The sequence below is a fragment of the Herpailurus yagouaroundi genome, unplaced genomic scaffold (assembly GCF_014898765.1).
Source record: "Herpailurus yagouaroundi ecotype Mexico unplaced genomic scaffold, PumYag 139, whole genome shotgun sequence".
Classification (NCBI taxonomy): Eukaryota; Metazoa; Chordata; class Mammalia; order Carnivora; family Felidae; genus Herpailurus; species Herpailurus yagouaroundi.
In genome coordinates, this window is record NW_024412394.1 from 67,534,717 (window position 1) to 67,549,241 (window position 14,525).

The 14,525-nt window shown below is 41.6% G+C and overlaps 1 protein-coding gene and 1 long non-coding RNA gene across 5 annotated transcripts in view; one reads left to right on the forward strand and one right to left on the reverse strand.

Moving 5' to 3' along the window:
• Positions 1-70: 70 nt before the first annotated feature.
• On the forward strand, positions 71-14,520 carry LOC121029889 (uncharacterized). The gene is made up of 3 exons (XR_005789955.1): positions 71-432; positions 820-1,022; positions 14,476-14,520. It is a non-coding gene; the product is annotated as an uncharacterized LOC121029889 (long non-coding RNA).
• The window catches only part of PPIL6 (peptidylprolyl isomerase like 6), a 32,306-nt gene continuing 27,780 nt past the window's right edge, over positions 10,000-14,525 (reverse strand). For 3 of the 4 annotated variants that reach the window (XM_040474359.1, XM_040474358.1, XM_040474357.1), the window contains one exon: positions 10,000-10,199. In XM_040474359.1, coding sequence (XP_040330293.1) covers positions 10,088-10,199 — 112 coding nt within the window. In that variant the 3' untranslated portion in view covers positions 10,000-10,087. Of the gene's footprint in view, positions 10,200-12,057; positions 12,186-14,525 lie in introns of all 4 variants that reach the window. The other variant, XR_005789952.1, reaches the window with a different exon arrangement.

Genomic DNA, 14,525 nt, shown 5'->3' on the forward strand with positions numbered 1-14,525 from the left:
TGTGTCCGGCCGGCTGTGGTTTTCGTGGAGTGCACTTAGAATCAGGACGTGAATTAAGTTTGTGGTGTGTTCCCGCATTCCGAGGGTGCTTGCACAGAACTTTAGTGGGACCCGCGCTTCTGTCCTTTGAAAATTGTTTTTTCTGGAAATAACCCCGTGTTGGGATCCCCCAGGGAAATGAAGAAACCACGTGGTTGAGTTTCTGCTCCGCCGCCCACCTAGAGTGAGCGGCTAAAACGCCGAAAGCGTCCTGCCTTCGAACCAGAGCCGAACACCGTCTACCTCTATCACACTTGCCCAACCTGTCTTTTCTGAATTTCTTTCTATTTCAGCCATTGGTAGCAGAAGCCAGTCAACGCCACCACCACACAGAGAATCAAAGACAAGCTGGGTTGGAAATCCGTCTGGTCCGTTCCCACCCCCACTTTGCAGGTGAGGAAACCGAGACTCAGAAAAAGTGACTTGACCGAAAAACGGTGCTTGGCAACAGGGCTGAATTTCGAAATGCCTGTTAATGTTCTGTCACTGCTCAGGTTTTTAGTAAGGGTGAGCGCCATCTGATGCCCAGTCTCACAAAATATTCACAATTGCAGCCGTGCTTATATTAAATAGTAAAAATTGGACTATAAAAGGTATTTTAATGCTGTTTTCAGTTATTTGTACTTATCATGCAAGTTTATTCACATTTAATCCTAATAAAATAGCGCGAACGTTATTTGCTTTTTTTGAGATCTGCTTTGCTATGAAAAAACCAAAAAAGTTGACTCCATAAACATTTTACCATTTTTTCCTCAATTTCACATCTTCACTACTTTCGAGGATCTAACCAGTGGGGTTCTTTTGTACCCTGATGACTATGAACATTTGTTCTATTGACTACACTAGTTGGAGATTTGCTTGGATGTAAATAAGAAGCTGATGATGGTTGATCCAACCTATGGCTGGAAGAATGAGAGTGCAGCCAAGTACTTAAATGAGGTCCCATTATCGGCCGTTAGTGAACTGGCTGCTCTTCTCTCACCGTATGTTTCCCACAGCATGTATGTAGCATATGACCGTCTGACATCCAAAGGAAGGCACTAGTAAACTTTTTTTTTTTTAAGTTAAAAATATAATAGAAGTCTGTTTTCTTCCTATACTCCAGTGGATCAACTTGTTTACATCCTAGGATGAACACACCCCATTGTGGAGACCATTGTTTTATGATTTGTCACCTGGATGTTCAACTCTAGTCTTCAGATTTTTGATAAGAGAACATTTCACTCTCGTTTTAAAACTAGAGAAGCATTGGCTTATTTTATTTTACGTGGCATCTGTTAAGCTAGCTCAAGGAAGATTTTCAAAGTCATTTCAGTGTTCTGTAGCAAGGACTGGCATCTGTAACACAGTTTGTTTTTGGTTTTTTTTTTAAGTTTTTATTTTGAGAGAGAGAGAGAGCGCGCACGCGAGCTAGTGGGGGAGGGGCAGAGAGACAGAGGGAGAGAATCCCAAGGAGGCTCCGCACTGTCAGCACAGAACCCCACGCGGGGTGAGAACCCTGAGATTGTGACCTGAGCTGAAATCAAGAGTCAGATGCTTAACCAACTGGGCCACCCAGGCACCCCTGTAGCACAGTTTTGATAACATATATTAAACATTGTAATATTTAAATAAGTTTCAACAAAGAGGATTGTAATAAATTAAAGATTAATAGTAAGCTAAAATTATAGATTCAATTTCTTATTAACACTGTGATTAGGATTGATGATAAACTAGAGATCCTGTCATTAGGAGGCTCTCCACTTTGGCTATGGATATGTCTTCCATAACTATTCCAGGGTTTCAGAAGGGAACATTATACTTGACAGTTATTCTTAACCTTGACTGAACATAGAAATCACCTGGGAAGTTTTGAAAATTCCTGATGCCAGAGTACCAATTGAATTAGTCTGGAAAAATGCCTGGGCTCTCCACGTGTTTTTATTTATTTACCTTTTTAATGTCTTTATTTATTTTTGAGGGGGGGGAGGGGCAGAGAAAGCGAGGGAGACACAGAATCCGAAACAAGCGCCAGGCTCTGAGCTGTCAGCACAGAGCCAGACTTGGGGCTTGAACTCGAGCTGTGAGATCATGACCTGAGCTGAAGTCGGACACTTAACCAACTGGGCCGCCCAGGTGCCCTTCTCCACATGTTTTTAATCTGCAACTTAGGTTGGGGTGCCTGGGTGGCTCAGTCGGTTAAGCAGCAGACTTCAGCTCAGGTCATGATCTCGAAGTTCATTGGTTCAAGCCCCCTGTCAGGCTCTGTGCTGACAGCTCAGAGCCTGGAACCTACTTCAGATTCTGTGTCTCCCTCTGTCTCTCTGTCCCTCCCCTGCTCGCGCTCTCTCTCTCTCAAAAATAAATAAACTCCCTCTCTCTCTGCCTCTCCCCTGCTCGCTCGCTCTCTCTCAAAAATAAATAAACGTTAAAAAAAATTTTGCAACTTAGGTTGAAAACCACAGCTTTACTCTTATTTCTCGAAGTGTGGTTCATGAACCCAGTGCACTCATACCTCCTGAAAATGTTTTAGAGATGCAAAATCTCAGGCCTCACCTCAGATCTCCTGAATGATAATCTGCATTTTTTTCAACATCCATGTGTACATGTGTTTTAAAGTTTGAGAAGCCTGCTTATTATAACCTGTGGAGAACTATTCTAGGTATCTAAATTGCTGCAGTTCCTGGTAGTGAATCATCTACAAGATGACATTAAGCAAAACGTTCTGTAAAGTTTTTATTTGTTTTGTTTTGCATTACAAATAAATGTAAGGTCAGGGTACAAACACAAAACTCTTGGATATGGGTTCTGTCTAGGCTGGCACCTGAGATGTATTTATTTTTATTTCTATTCTGCTTCAAACCCGGTCTGCTAGAGTTTTTTTCCATTATATGCCTTAGTCCTTTAGGAAATGGAATCCTTTTTTCTAACATATTCCTAAGGAACAACCCCAGTTCAAGCTAAACTACACCCCAGGCAGCTTTCTGATACCCTGCACTAGCTACTGCTTCCCTCTGTGCCTAGGTATTCATTGTGTTCCTCCTGATCCTCTCTTGGAGAGCTGATTTCAGCCAGAACACTCCCAGATGGACATTCTGGTTATTAAAATATTCAAGTGATTTTTGTACTGACTGCTAATAGGGCACTGCCCTGAGCCGCCCAAGTGTCCCAGTTCCCCCATCCCAAGATGCCTCTGCCTGTTGCCTCTCCTGCGGCGGGAGGCCTGAGCTCCAGTCCAGCAGGAGCTCCAGGACCCTGAACCAGGCCTCTAGTCACTGTCCCTTCTGATCGAGCAGTGTTGGCATACCTCTATGCCATCTTCATCTACCTTGACAAAATCAAAGTTTCTTGTCTCATCGTTTTTTCTCATTCTATTCTGTGGTCCATTTTGTATTTTGTAACTTTTTCTTCCACATACCTGCAAGGCACAGGTCTTGTAGATCTATGTCTTTAATACATCCTGGAGGTTCTCAACGTGTGGTCTCTAGACCAGCAGCATGAGTCTCACTTGGAAAGTGTTAAAAATGCAGATTCTCTGGCCCTCACCAGACCCAATGAATCGGAAATGGGGGTGAGGCTCAGGAACCTGTATTTTGTTGATAGGCTCAAGCATTTCTTATTTATACTGAAGCAAAAGAACCTATGATTTACATTTTCAAAGCCCTCTCTAATCAATTCCACACTTCGTACCTTACGCGGTGTATGTTTCTGTTGAGTTTGTTACAGACGTTTTGTATGATATAAAATTTATTTGAGATATGGACTGACTAGATTGGCCCATTTAAGATTCCATTTTAGGAAGGGTGGTTGATAATATAATTACTATAGTACTTTCAAAAATGAGTTTCCATAGGGAGAGCATATCACTAGGTGTGATGGAGATCCATTAAAAATAATTTTTTTAATGTTTATTTTTGAGAGAGAGAGAGACCGAGTGTCATCAGGGGAGGGGCAAAGAGAGAGGGAGACACAGAATCTGAAGCAGGCTCCAGGCTCTGAACTGTCAGCACACAATATGAAAGATGGACATCCATTTTAATTTTGAGTATATTCCTTTTAATAAATTTAGTCAATTGAAAATGAATGTGATGTTAGGGACAATAGCTAAGACTGAACATAAGAGGGACTTGATGTTTCTTTTTTTTTTTTTTTTTTTTAATTTTTTTTTTCCAACGTTTATTTATTTTTGGGACAGAGAGAGACAGAGCATGAACGGGCGAGGGGCAGAGAGAGAGGGAGACACAGAATCGGAAACAGGCTCCAGGCTCTGAGACATCAGCCCAGAGCCCGACGCGGGGCTCGAACTCCCGGACCGCGAGATCGTGACCTGGCTGAAGTCGGACGCTTAACCGACTGCGCCACCCAGGCGCCCCTGGGACTTGGTGTTTCTTGAAGTGATGATGATATTTTTTGTCAGTGGCAGCTTGACTGGCTTTTGCAGGTTAACGTTCCAGAAGGGAAACTAATTTTTATCAAATAGCTGCTATGTGTTAAGCATCAGCAGAAGTGTCTTCACATATTATCTCAATTAATCATCAAACTGCTGTGAGATACAAGTACCCCTATTTTACTAATGAAAATGAAACCCAAAAGTTGATAGAGTTGTTACTGATTTTATAAATTTAGTTAGAGAATCACTAAAGTTTTAGAGGCAGAGGGAGCTAATATCTTCTTTACTTCTATCTTTTCTTTCTACAACTGAGTGATTTGGCTAAGTGATTTGACTGCCACATTGCTAGGCAACTGGGACTAAAACACTCCTAATTTAAAATATGTACAAAATGCAAAAACTCAGAATATGGAACCCTGAGGTTGCCAGACTATTCATTCATTAACAGATAACTGGCATGGTTTGCAGTTGGAGCAAACAAATTCTTTAGATAGAATTTCATTTTTTTTATTTTTTTATTTTATTTCTTTTTTTATTTTATTTAAATCCAAGCTAGTAACATAGAGTGAGTATTGGTTTCAGAAGTAGAACACAGTGATTCATCGCTCACATATAACACCCAGAGCTCATCCCAGCAAGTGCCCTCCTTAATGCCCATCACCCATTTGGCCCAATTCCCTACCCACCTCCCCTCCAGCAACCCTCAGTTTCTTCTCTGTATTTAAGAGTCTCTTATGGTTTGCCTCCCTCTCTGTTTTTCTCTTATTTTTCCTTCCCTTCCCCTATGTTCATCTGTTTTGTTTCTTAAATTCCACATATGAGTGAAATCATGTGATATTTATCTTTGATTTATTTTGCTTAGCATAATACACCCTGTTTCCATCCACGTTGTTGCAAATGGCAAGATTTCACTCTTTTGATTGCCAAGTAATATTCCAGTGTGTGTGTGTATGCCACATCATCTTTATCCATGCATCAGACAATGGACAACATTTGGGCCCTTGCCATAATTTGGCTATTGTTGATAGAGCTGCTATAAATGTTAGGGCACACGTGCCCCTATGAATCAGCATTTTTGCATCCTTTGGATAAATACCTAGTAGTGTGATTGCTGAGTTGTATGGTAGCTGTATTTTTAATTTTTTGAGGAACTTCCATACTGTTCTCCAGAGTGGCTGCACCACTTTGCATTCTCACCAGCAGTGTAAAAGGGGTCCTCTTTCTCCACATCCTCGTCAACATTTGTTGTTGCTTGAGTTGTTCATTTTAGCCATTCTGACAGGTGTGAGATGCTAGATAGAATTTTTTTTTTTTATTGGTGGGAAATATTTATTCAAACTAACATAGGTAAAGACTTAATGTCTTTGCTATATTGGAAAAATATTTACATTATTATAGAAAAATAGCTAAATTTCCTGAAGTAATTCACAGAAGTGCATATGGCTAGTACACTTTTTTTTTTACTTTCCACACTTTTTTATTTTCATTTTACATTCAAATTAATTAGCATATAGTGCAACAATGATTTCAGGAGTAGATTCCTTAGTGCCCCTTACCTATTTAGCCCATCCCTCCCCACAACCTTTCCAGTAACCCTCTGTTTGTTCTCCGTATTTAAGAGTCTCTTATGTTTTGTCCCCCTCCCTGTTTTTATATTATTTTTGTTTCCCTTCTCTTATGTTCATCTGTTTTGTGTCTTAAAGTCCACATATGAGTGAAATGTGATTTTTGTCTTTCTCTAATTTCACTTAGCATAATACCCTCTAGTTCCATCCACGTAGTTGCAAATGGCAAGATTTCATTCTTTTTGATTCCAAGTAATACTCCATTGTGTGTGTGTGTGTGTGTGTGTGTGTGTGTGTGTGTGTGTACACACCACATCTGCTTTATCCATTCATCCATCGGTGGACATTTGGGCTCTTTCCATACTTTGGCTATTGTTGATAGTGCTGCTATAAACATGGGGTGCATGTTTCCCTCCGAAACAGCACACCTGTATCCCATGGATAAATGCCTAGTAGTGCAATTGCTGGGTCATAGGGTAGTTCTATTTTTCGTTTTTTGAGGAACCTCCATCCTGTTTTCCAGAGTGGCTGCCCCAGCTTGCATTCTCAGGTAGATAGAATTTTAAATGTTTATCTCAAATTTCCCAAAATAAGAAAAATGTCCAGATACCACACTCCCCTTATTCACATGGCTTAATGTAAGACACGGCATACACGTTAGACTTTGCCATACTAGCAATTAGGGAAAGGTCACAATATTAACATTTTGTATATAAGTCCCCAGAATGCCTTTACTCTCTTATTTGTAGACATGGAAGAATCTAGAATTCCTTCTGTTTAATCAAAAGGAGAGTCTTAAAATTTTGTTATATTAAACAAAATTTGGAGTTAATTGGGATAAGCTTTTGAGTCCTTGAACCAGTTTCTCCAAATGACATGGCTAAACATATACATCATCCTAATACAGAATACATTTTTTTAAGTTTATTCATTTATTTTAGAGGGAGTGAGCACACCAGCACAAGCAGGGGAGGGGCAGAGAGAGAGGGAGAGAGAGAATCCCAAGCAGGCTCCGCACTGCCAGCATGGAGCTCAGCATGGGGCTCAAACTCAAGAAATGTGAGATCATGACCTGAGCTGAAATCCAGAGTCAGTACTTAACTGAGCCACCAGACACCCCAATACAGAATACATTTTAATACAGAAGTATTACTGGGTGTACCTTTATTAATTTTTTTTATGTTTATTTTTGAGACAGAGACAGAGTGAGAGCAGGGGAGGTGAGAGAGGGAGACACAGAATCCAAAGTAGGCTCCAGGCTCTGAGCTGTCAGCACAGAGCCCAACGTGGGGCTCACACCCACAAACCGCAAGATCGTGACCTAAGCTGAAGTCAGGTGCTCAACTGACTGAACCACCCAGGAGCCCCACAGTGTGTACCCTTAAATGGTGGTAATAAGAACCACTGCATACACAGATTTGTGATTAAACTTTCCACACAGCCTGAGAGTAGGAAGTGGAAGCAAAGAAAGGGACCATGAACTTGCCATCCTTTAGAAGGTTGGCAGAGTTCTACCTTTACATTTCAGGTGAGTTGAAAAATAAAGGGAGGTGGAATCCGTTTCTTAACCCATGCAGATACACAATTCTTTCATATCAGATAAAATGCTTAATTACCTAGTATATGGGTTCATTGCCAGTAAGAATTGCTCTGCTGCTTGTTATTACATGACTAATGCTTGTAATTTGTTTTAAGCAGGATCTCTGCAAAGCATCAGTTTCATTCATCACATGCTTCACTAGTTGGTGAGAGTCTCTGTGGCAGTCCTAGCCCCACTTTGAGATGTCACCAGTGTGACCAGAGGAACCCATCCAAAGGCCCAGAGAGGATCTGGGGACTTCATACAAACAGCTTAACCTCTCAGGTTGGCTCAAACTCTTCAGAATAGAGGAAGAGGAGGTATCTCCTCTTCACTGTTTCCCAAATCTGGCTATTAATCAGTCATTGAGGAGCTTTTAAAAAATACAACTTCGGGGGCGCCTGGGTGGCGCAGTCGGTTAAGCATCCGACTTCAGCCAGGTCACGATCTCGCGGTCCGTGAGTTCGAGCCCCGCGTCAGGCTCTGGGCTGATGGCTCGGAGCCTGGAGCCTGTTTCCGATTCTGTGTCTCCCTCTCTCTCTGCCCCTCGCCCGTTCATGCTCTGTCTCTCTCTGTCCCAAAAATAAATTAAAACGTTGAAAAAAAAAATTAAAAAAAAAAAAAAATACAACTTCCCAGGCCACACCCTGAAAGTTCTACCCAGTAATTTGTCAAGCATACATTTGATGAGCATATACAGCATAAAAGGTCCTATTCTAGGTCCTGCATACAAATTATTGATTCTGTAAACCCTCACAACAACTCTATGTGGTAGGTCCTCTGCTTTGACATGAAGAAATAGAGACACATTGAGGTTCTTGCCTGAGTCCATGCATCCAGGGGATGGCAGAGCTAGGATTCAAACCCAGGCTGTCTGGCTCCATAACACACATTCTTAACACTATACTGCCTCTGGGTCACTTGAGAATGTGCAGCATGCCTTCTCCCCACCCATCTCCAATCTTAGTATAAAAGCATATACCAAATAACAATATAAAAGCTGTTTATTGGTGGGGAGCAGGGGAGTAGGTATAAAGGGGTAGCCCAAGGGAGGTCTTTTTGAAAAGATCTGTGTCTTGACTGTGGTATCAGTCACATGAACCTACACATGATAAAATGATAACACACATGGTACCAATGTCAGTTCCCTGGTTTTGATATTATACTATAGTTGTGTAAGATAATGTCCATTGGAGAACCTGGGTGATTGGTATACAAAACTGCTCTGTACTATTTTTGCAACTTCCTGTAAATGTATAGTCATTTCAAACTGAAAAGTAAAAAGCATATGCCTACTTTTGGCAACCCCCAAGTCAATTAGAGGTCTGCCTCCTTAAGATTGGCTTAAAGAGAGATCATTCATGGAAGACAGACCTTCCACTAAGGGTAAGAAAAGCTCAATCAATGGCTTTGGGCAGAGCATGAATGCACCGGCGGTGGTGGTGGAGGCAGCTGAGCGAGGTCACCACTAACAGAGTCACACACTTCAGTGACTACACAGAAGGGGCTGAAACCAGTTACTTATGTCTTGCAGTGAATCCCAAATGACTAGTGCCCAGCTGACTTAGGAAGCTCCAGGTTGAGCTGAATGAATGCACAGAGTCCCTACGCCATATTTAGAGACTCTGACTCAGTAGATCAAGGACAGGGTCCAGCAGTCTCTGTTTTAAATGTTCCCCAGGTGATGGGTTTGAGAATCTTAGATTAAGGAGCAGCTGATAAAGCTAGACCCCCAATAACATCTCAGGAGTGTCAACCACCACAGGGTTGATTTGGGTTGGGATGAACAGTCCAAGCTCTTGGTTTTCATATGGTTGGTATGGTCAGAGACAACTATTCTCTTCATGTCATATAGAAACATCGAAAGTATATGCCCTTTTCTGCATGCTGTGTATAAACAATGAAATATTACAATGAATTTATCTACTGCCTCTTTTCTATTTGGTCATTTACCAAGTTTCTCAGGGTAGAAAATGTATTTTATAAACAACATAATTCTGTTAAAAATGTTTTAGGATTGGAAGGCCATTAGGTACCCTGCTAAATTAAGAATGGTTTGGGTTACAAGTAGCAAAATAATCAACCAATAGTAACATAAGCAAGCAGGGGTCTATTTGTCTCACAGGAAAAAGTCCAGAGATAGGTGCTTGCTGGAATTGGTTCTGCAGCTCAAGAGCTGGGACTGACATCTCTAGTTTTCTTGACCTTTCCTTCGCAGCTCCATGCTGTCTGCGTTCAAGACTGGATGAAGGGAAGGGGCAGGACCACTGGCATTCTACTCCTGTCTCACTGGCCAGATGGTATCCCATGGCCATGACTAGCTGCAAAGGAGGCTGGGGAATGAAGTGTTTTGCTTTTATAGTCTCTATGGCAGAGGCAGGAAGGAAAAATGGGGAGGGGTTAGGTGTCGGGTGGGCCAACCTACAGCGGTCTGCACAGCTTTCAAATTAAATTTTATCAGGCACTGTTTAATTAAATACAGAAACAGCTTATCAGACGCGTAATAATAAGTTGTCAGAAAATATTGTATGAAAATCAGGCATAAAGATCTCCACTGTCAACAATCATACAGCGTTGTTTTGGTCTTTCATTCTCTGTTGGAACCAATTCTAGTTTTTGAAGAACTTGTGTTCCTTCAATCAATTGCCTATGTAGGAGGAAAAAATGGAAAACTTAGTCATAAATTTTCACACTTAGCTTCCATTCCTAAATTGAGTCCTATCTTGTTTAGCTGAGGCTATTTTGTATGAATTAGATTAACATCTGTCATAAATATCATTAATAGCTGTAGATGTGTCCACTTTGCCATGGCTCCTTCACATCTGTTCTGGGATCAGAACAGACTGAAATCTGTCATTCTCACTGCTGTCAGAATGCTCTCTTAAAAATGCAAATCTAAAAAAAAAATGCAAGTCTGATCTCACCTCCCTGTTAAAACACTTCAATAATTTCCCATTATTCTTGTGATAAAGACCAAAAATGTCTACCATGGCCTGCCATGGCCGGCCTCCCCACTGCCCTCCAGTGCTGTCCTATGGTGTGCTCCCTTCATTCTCTGCCTCAGGTGGACTGGCTTCAGTACCTCAGTATCCCATGTTGCTTTCCAGCCACATCTGTCTGTTTTGCTCCTGCCCCCCACTTCCCTCAGCATCACTCCACAGGGAAGTTTCCCAGGGCCCACCTCTGCTTATGTCAAGCTCCCAGTCTTATGGGAATTATCAGGGTTAACTTGACATTTATTTGTATGATTCTTTGATTAATTTTTGATTCTCCCATGAAGACATGGTTCATGCTTTTACTTAATACTCAATGCCTAACGTAATGTAGGCACCTAATCAACATCCACTGAATACATGACTAAAAGTTCAAAGCCATGGTAGTTTGGATCTCCAGACATTCACCAGCCATAAGCTGGAATTTCCCTGAGTAGAGCTAGACTTCTGATGGTTCTCTCAATTGAAAGAGAGCAACATGGACCAGGGAGTCAACCCTAAACATAGGACTAATGCCCTTTGCCAGTGTTTGGGCGGAAACAGTGGCTGAGGGGGAGGTGAGGTTTCCATTTCATGAGCCTTTATAAGGACATGGCCGTGCTGACACTGATCACCCTCTAGTCATCTCTTTTTCTGCCTCTGGCAGAAACCGTGACACAGAGCCTGACACAAGGTACAGTCTGAGGATGAAGAGCAAGGGATAAATGGACAGATTGACCTCTGACTAAAGAGGATGTGAATGAAACCTGTTCTACAAATTGGTTTCACAAATATTGAAGGAACACCTACTGTGTGCATCTCTCCACTGTGACAGGTGTTAGGACAGAAGATGCATTTTTTTTTTTTTTTTTGGTAATCAGGAGGTTTCTGACCTAAGCCTTGAACAGGATTTTGGCAGACTAGAGGGAGGTAGAAAGGAACAAGATAAGCAAAAGCCCAGAGGCTCTTCTGGGAGTGAGGGTACTCTGGCTGGCTGTGGTTCAGTTGCCATGTTGAGTTTCCAAATCTCCATTTCCAGCCTTTGCCCAGTGTGAATAACCACTTCTGGTATTCCAGAGTTGCCACCTGCCTCTAGTGTAGGTATCCTAATCTGAAACACAACTTGTCCATCCTGAATTCATGACCTCTCCCATATCCTCCTTGTATTCTCTATCTTGGTGAATGGCACCAACCATCCAATCAGTTCTAAAATCCTAGTTGTTTTTCTAGACCTTCACTGCCCAACATGGTAGCCACTGGCCACATGGGGCTATTTTAATTTAAAATTTAGTAAAATTTAGTTCCTCAATTTTACTAGTCATATTTTGAGTGCTCAATGGCCACATGTGGCTGGTGGCTATCATACTGGACAGCAGAGATTATGGTACGTTTGCATCACTGCAGAAAATTCTATTAGATACCACCACTCTAGACTCTTCCCATGACCTCACCACGACCATTTAAATGGTCATAAAGTCTTGTTGAATCTAACTTCCAACTACTTCTTGAATTTTCTGTTCTTCCCTTGCTTACCTGTACTGCCAGTGCCTTGTGGCCCAGGACTTCATTTATGGCACTATTATCATCGCTTCTTAACTGGCCTTTCCGCCTTCATTTTCATCCTTTGCCAATTAATTGGCAACTATTATTCCTCGCTTCTTCTAAACTAATTAATTCCTCGCTTCTTTTAAAAAGATTTTTTTCAAAATAAGAACCTGGTCGCGTTGTTCCCAATTAAAAATTCTTCCGTGGCTTCCTATCCCCTTTGGGTGGGGAATCTCTGCTCAGTAGAATGGCATTCATAGCCCTTTGGGACCTGGGCCTAACTATCTCCTCTTCTCCACTCTCCTTTCTCTCCATTCTCCACTAGGTACTAAGCTCTAGCCAGATCAAATGACTTGTAGATAAGATGCTCTCCTTACTTCTTAAAGCCTTCTGCCAAAGCTCTTCGCTCTTCTTAAAATTTTATTTTACTCATTTTGATGCCAGCCTTCTCTGCCTAACTTCTATGTGAATTTCAGTACTCATCTCACCTTCTCATGAAGCTTTCTATGACCCTTCCCCCATTTGGGCATCCCCTATAAAGAAATTAATTCCCCCCACCACTGTCCCCAACATACACCTTTTCTACTTATGCATGTATGAATGGAGATTTTACAGCTTTGTATTTTGATATTCTTTCCCTGTGTAACCACTGGGGTAAGACTGTGGGTTGATACAGTCTCCTCTGAAGGCAATTCCTAGTGTTATCCATCTATTTGAAGGGGCAAGTTGATGTATCAGAAACTAGGGCTCAAAAGGAGGGGAAATTTCTCTTTCTGGACCTTGCTAATCATGTCTGGGCTTCCAGAAGGTCAGATAAACCTGGGAATGCTCTGAGATGATAGGAAGAGAAAGCATTAACACTAGAGGCAGTCCTATAGTGGGGAAGGATGGTACCCCTGAAAGAGTTACACTTTGTTGGAGTATCTACTTGCCTATTAGGGTATTACCTGTCTGCTTCTGCCTAGTGTTCTTTAAGGTCTTGTTTAAATGTTTCAGTTCAGACTCCGCTGTGATTTGGAGATGTCAGGGATTAACTGAGCTCATACTTGAGCTAGAACAATAAAAGAGGTGCAGTGCCTCCCTAAAACCAGTGTGGTGGTAACAACAAAAATGAGTGAGCAAGATTCCCCTGGAGGATGGTGAATCCCATGGAAAACAGCAATCATCAAAAGGAGATCACATCCTCCATTCCACTGCCACCCTCTAGGGATCTGCGTTCACTTTTACTGATGGAGTTGGAGGGTGTTGTTTTCTCTCTCTCCTGTATCCCTGGTGCACTCTTTACAGAACGGGCATAGCCCAGGTCTGACTGACTTATAGCTGTTGGTTTTCTAATACACTGGAGACTCCCTAAAGGGCAGACATTGTGCCTCTTCACTCTTTCCCCAGGACTGAGCACCATGACTGGCATATAGTAGGTATCTAATAAAATGCTGGCTGAATGAATGAATCAGGAGGCTAACAGAAGTGAAAGCTGAAAAAATATGTGGGGCCAGACGGTTGCATTGATTAATATAAAATCATCTCTTTTTTGAAAGAAATCTTTGGATGAAAATATACTTTCTGCTTTTTCAATCTAGAAATATCACTTGCATTACAGTGAAGGAATAATTGTGGTTAAAATTAAAACTGCTATGAAATTTCATGGGAAGAAGAGTCGGCAATTATTTCTATGGAGTGGCTGGAATAATCTAATACGTATTCAGAAAAGTTCTAATGCTCTGCATCATTTCAGGGAAGACCAAGTAAACTTCAATTTATATTGACTTCACTAATAAGACATCATTAGATTGATAAAGAGTACATTCGTCATCCATTTTAGGTCCACATGCCTATAAGCAACTTGATAATATATTCTAATAATTATTACCTGAGATGTTTCCATATTTTAAATTGTTCAGTTAAAAAAGTTACTTGTGGGGCGCCTGGGTGGCGCAGTCGGTTAAGCGTCCGACTTCAGCCAGGTCACGATCTCGCGGTCTGTGAGTTCGAGCCCCGCGTCGGGCTCTGGGCTGATGGCTCGGAGCCTGGGGCCTGTTTCCGATTCTGTGTCTCCCTCTCTCTCTGCCCCTCCCCCGTTCATGCTCTGTCTCTCTCTGTCCCAAAAATAAATAAAAAACGTTGAAAAAAAAATTAAAAAAAAAAAAAAAGTTACTTGTAATTTGGAGTGTTCGTCTATCTCTTCAAAATGTTCATGTACAGTATTTAAATGGCTTCACCTCATTTTTGCATCTAGATATATCTACATTATTAAGCGCTATGGTATTATTCATAATAAATAGGAAGATAATATCCTTGAGGCTGAAGATAGAAGGATGGGTGGATGGATGGATGGATGGATGGATGGTCAGAACATTATAATGGCTGTGCCTAAATGGTTTCTGTGGTTTGTATGTTTTTAAGTAGGCTTTGCAACCAGCACAGAGCCCAAAGCGGGGCTTGAACTCACGACCTGA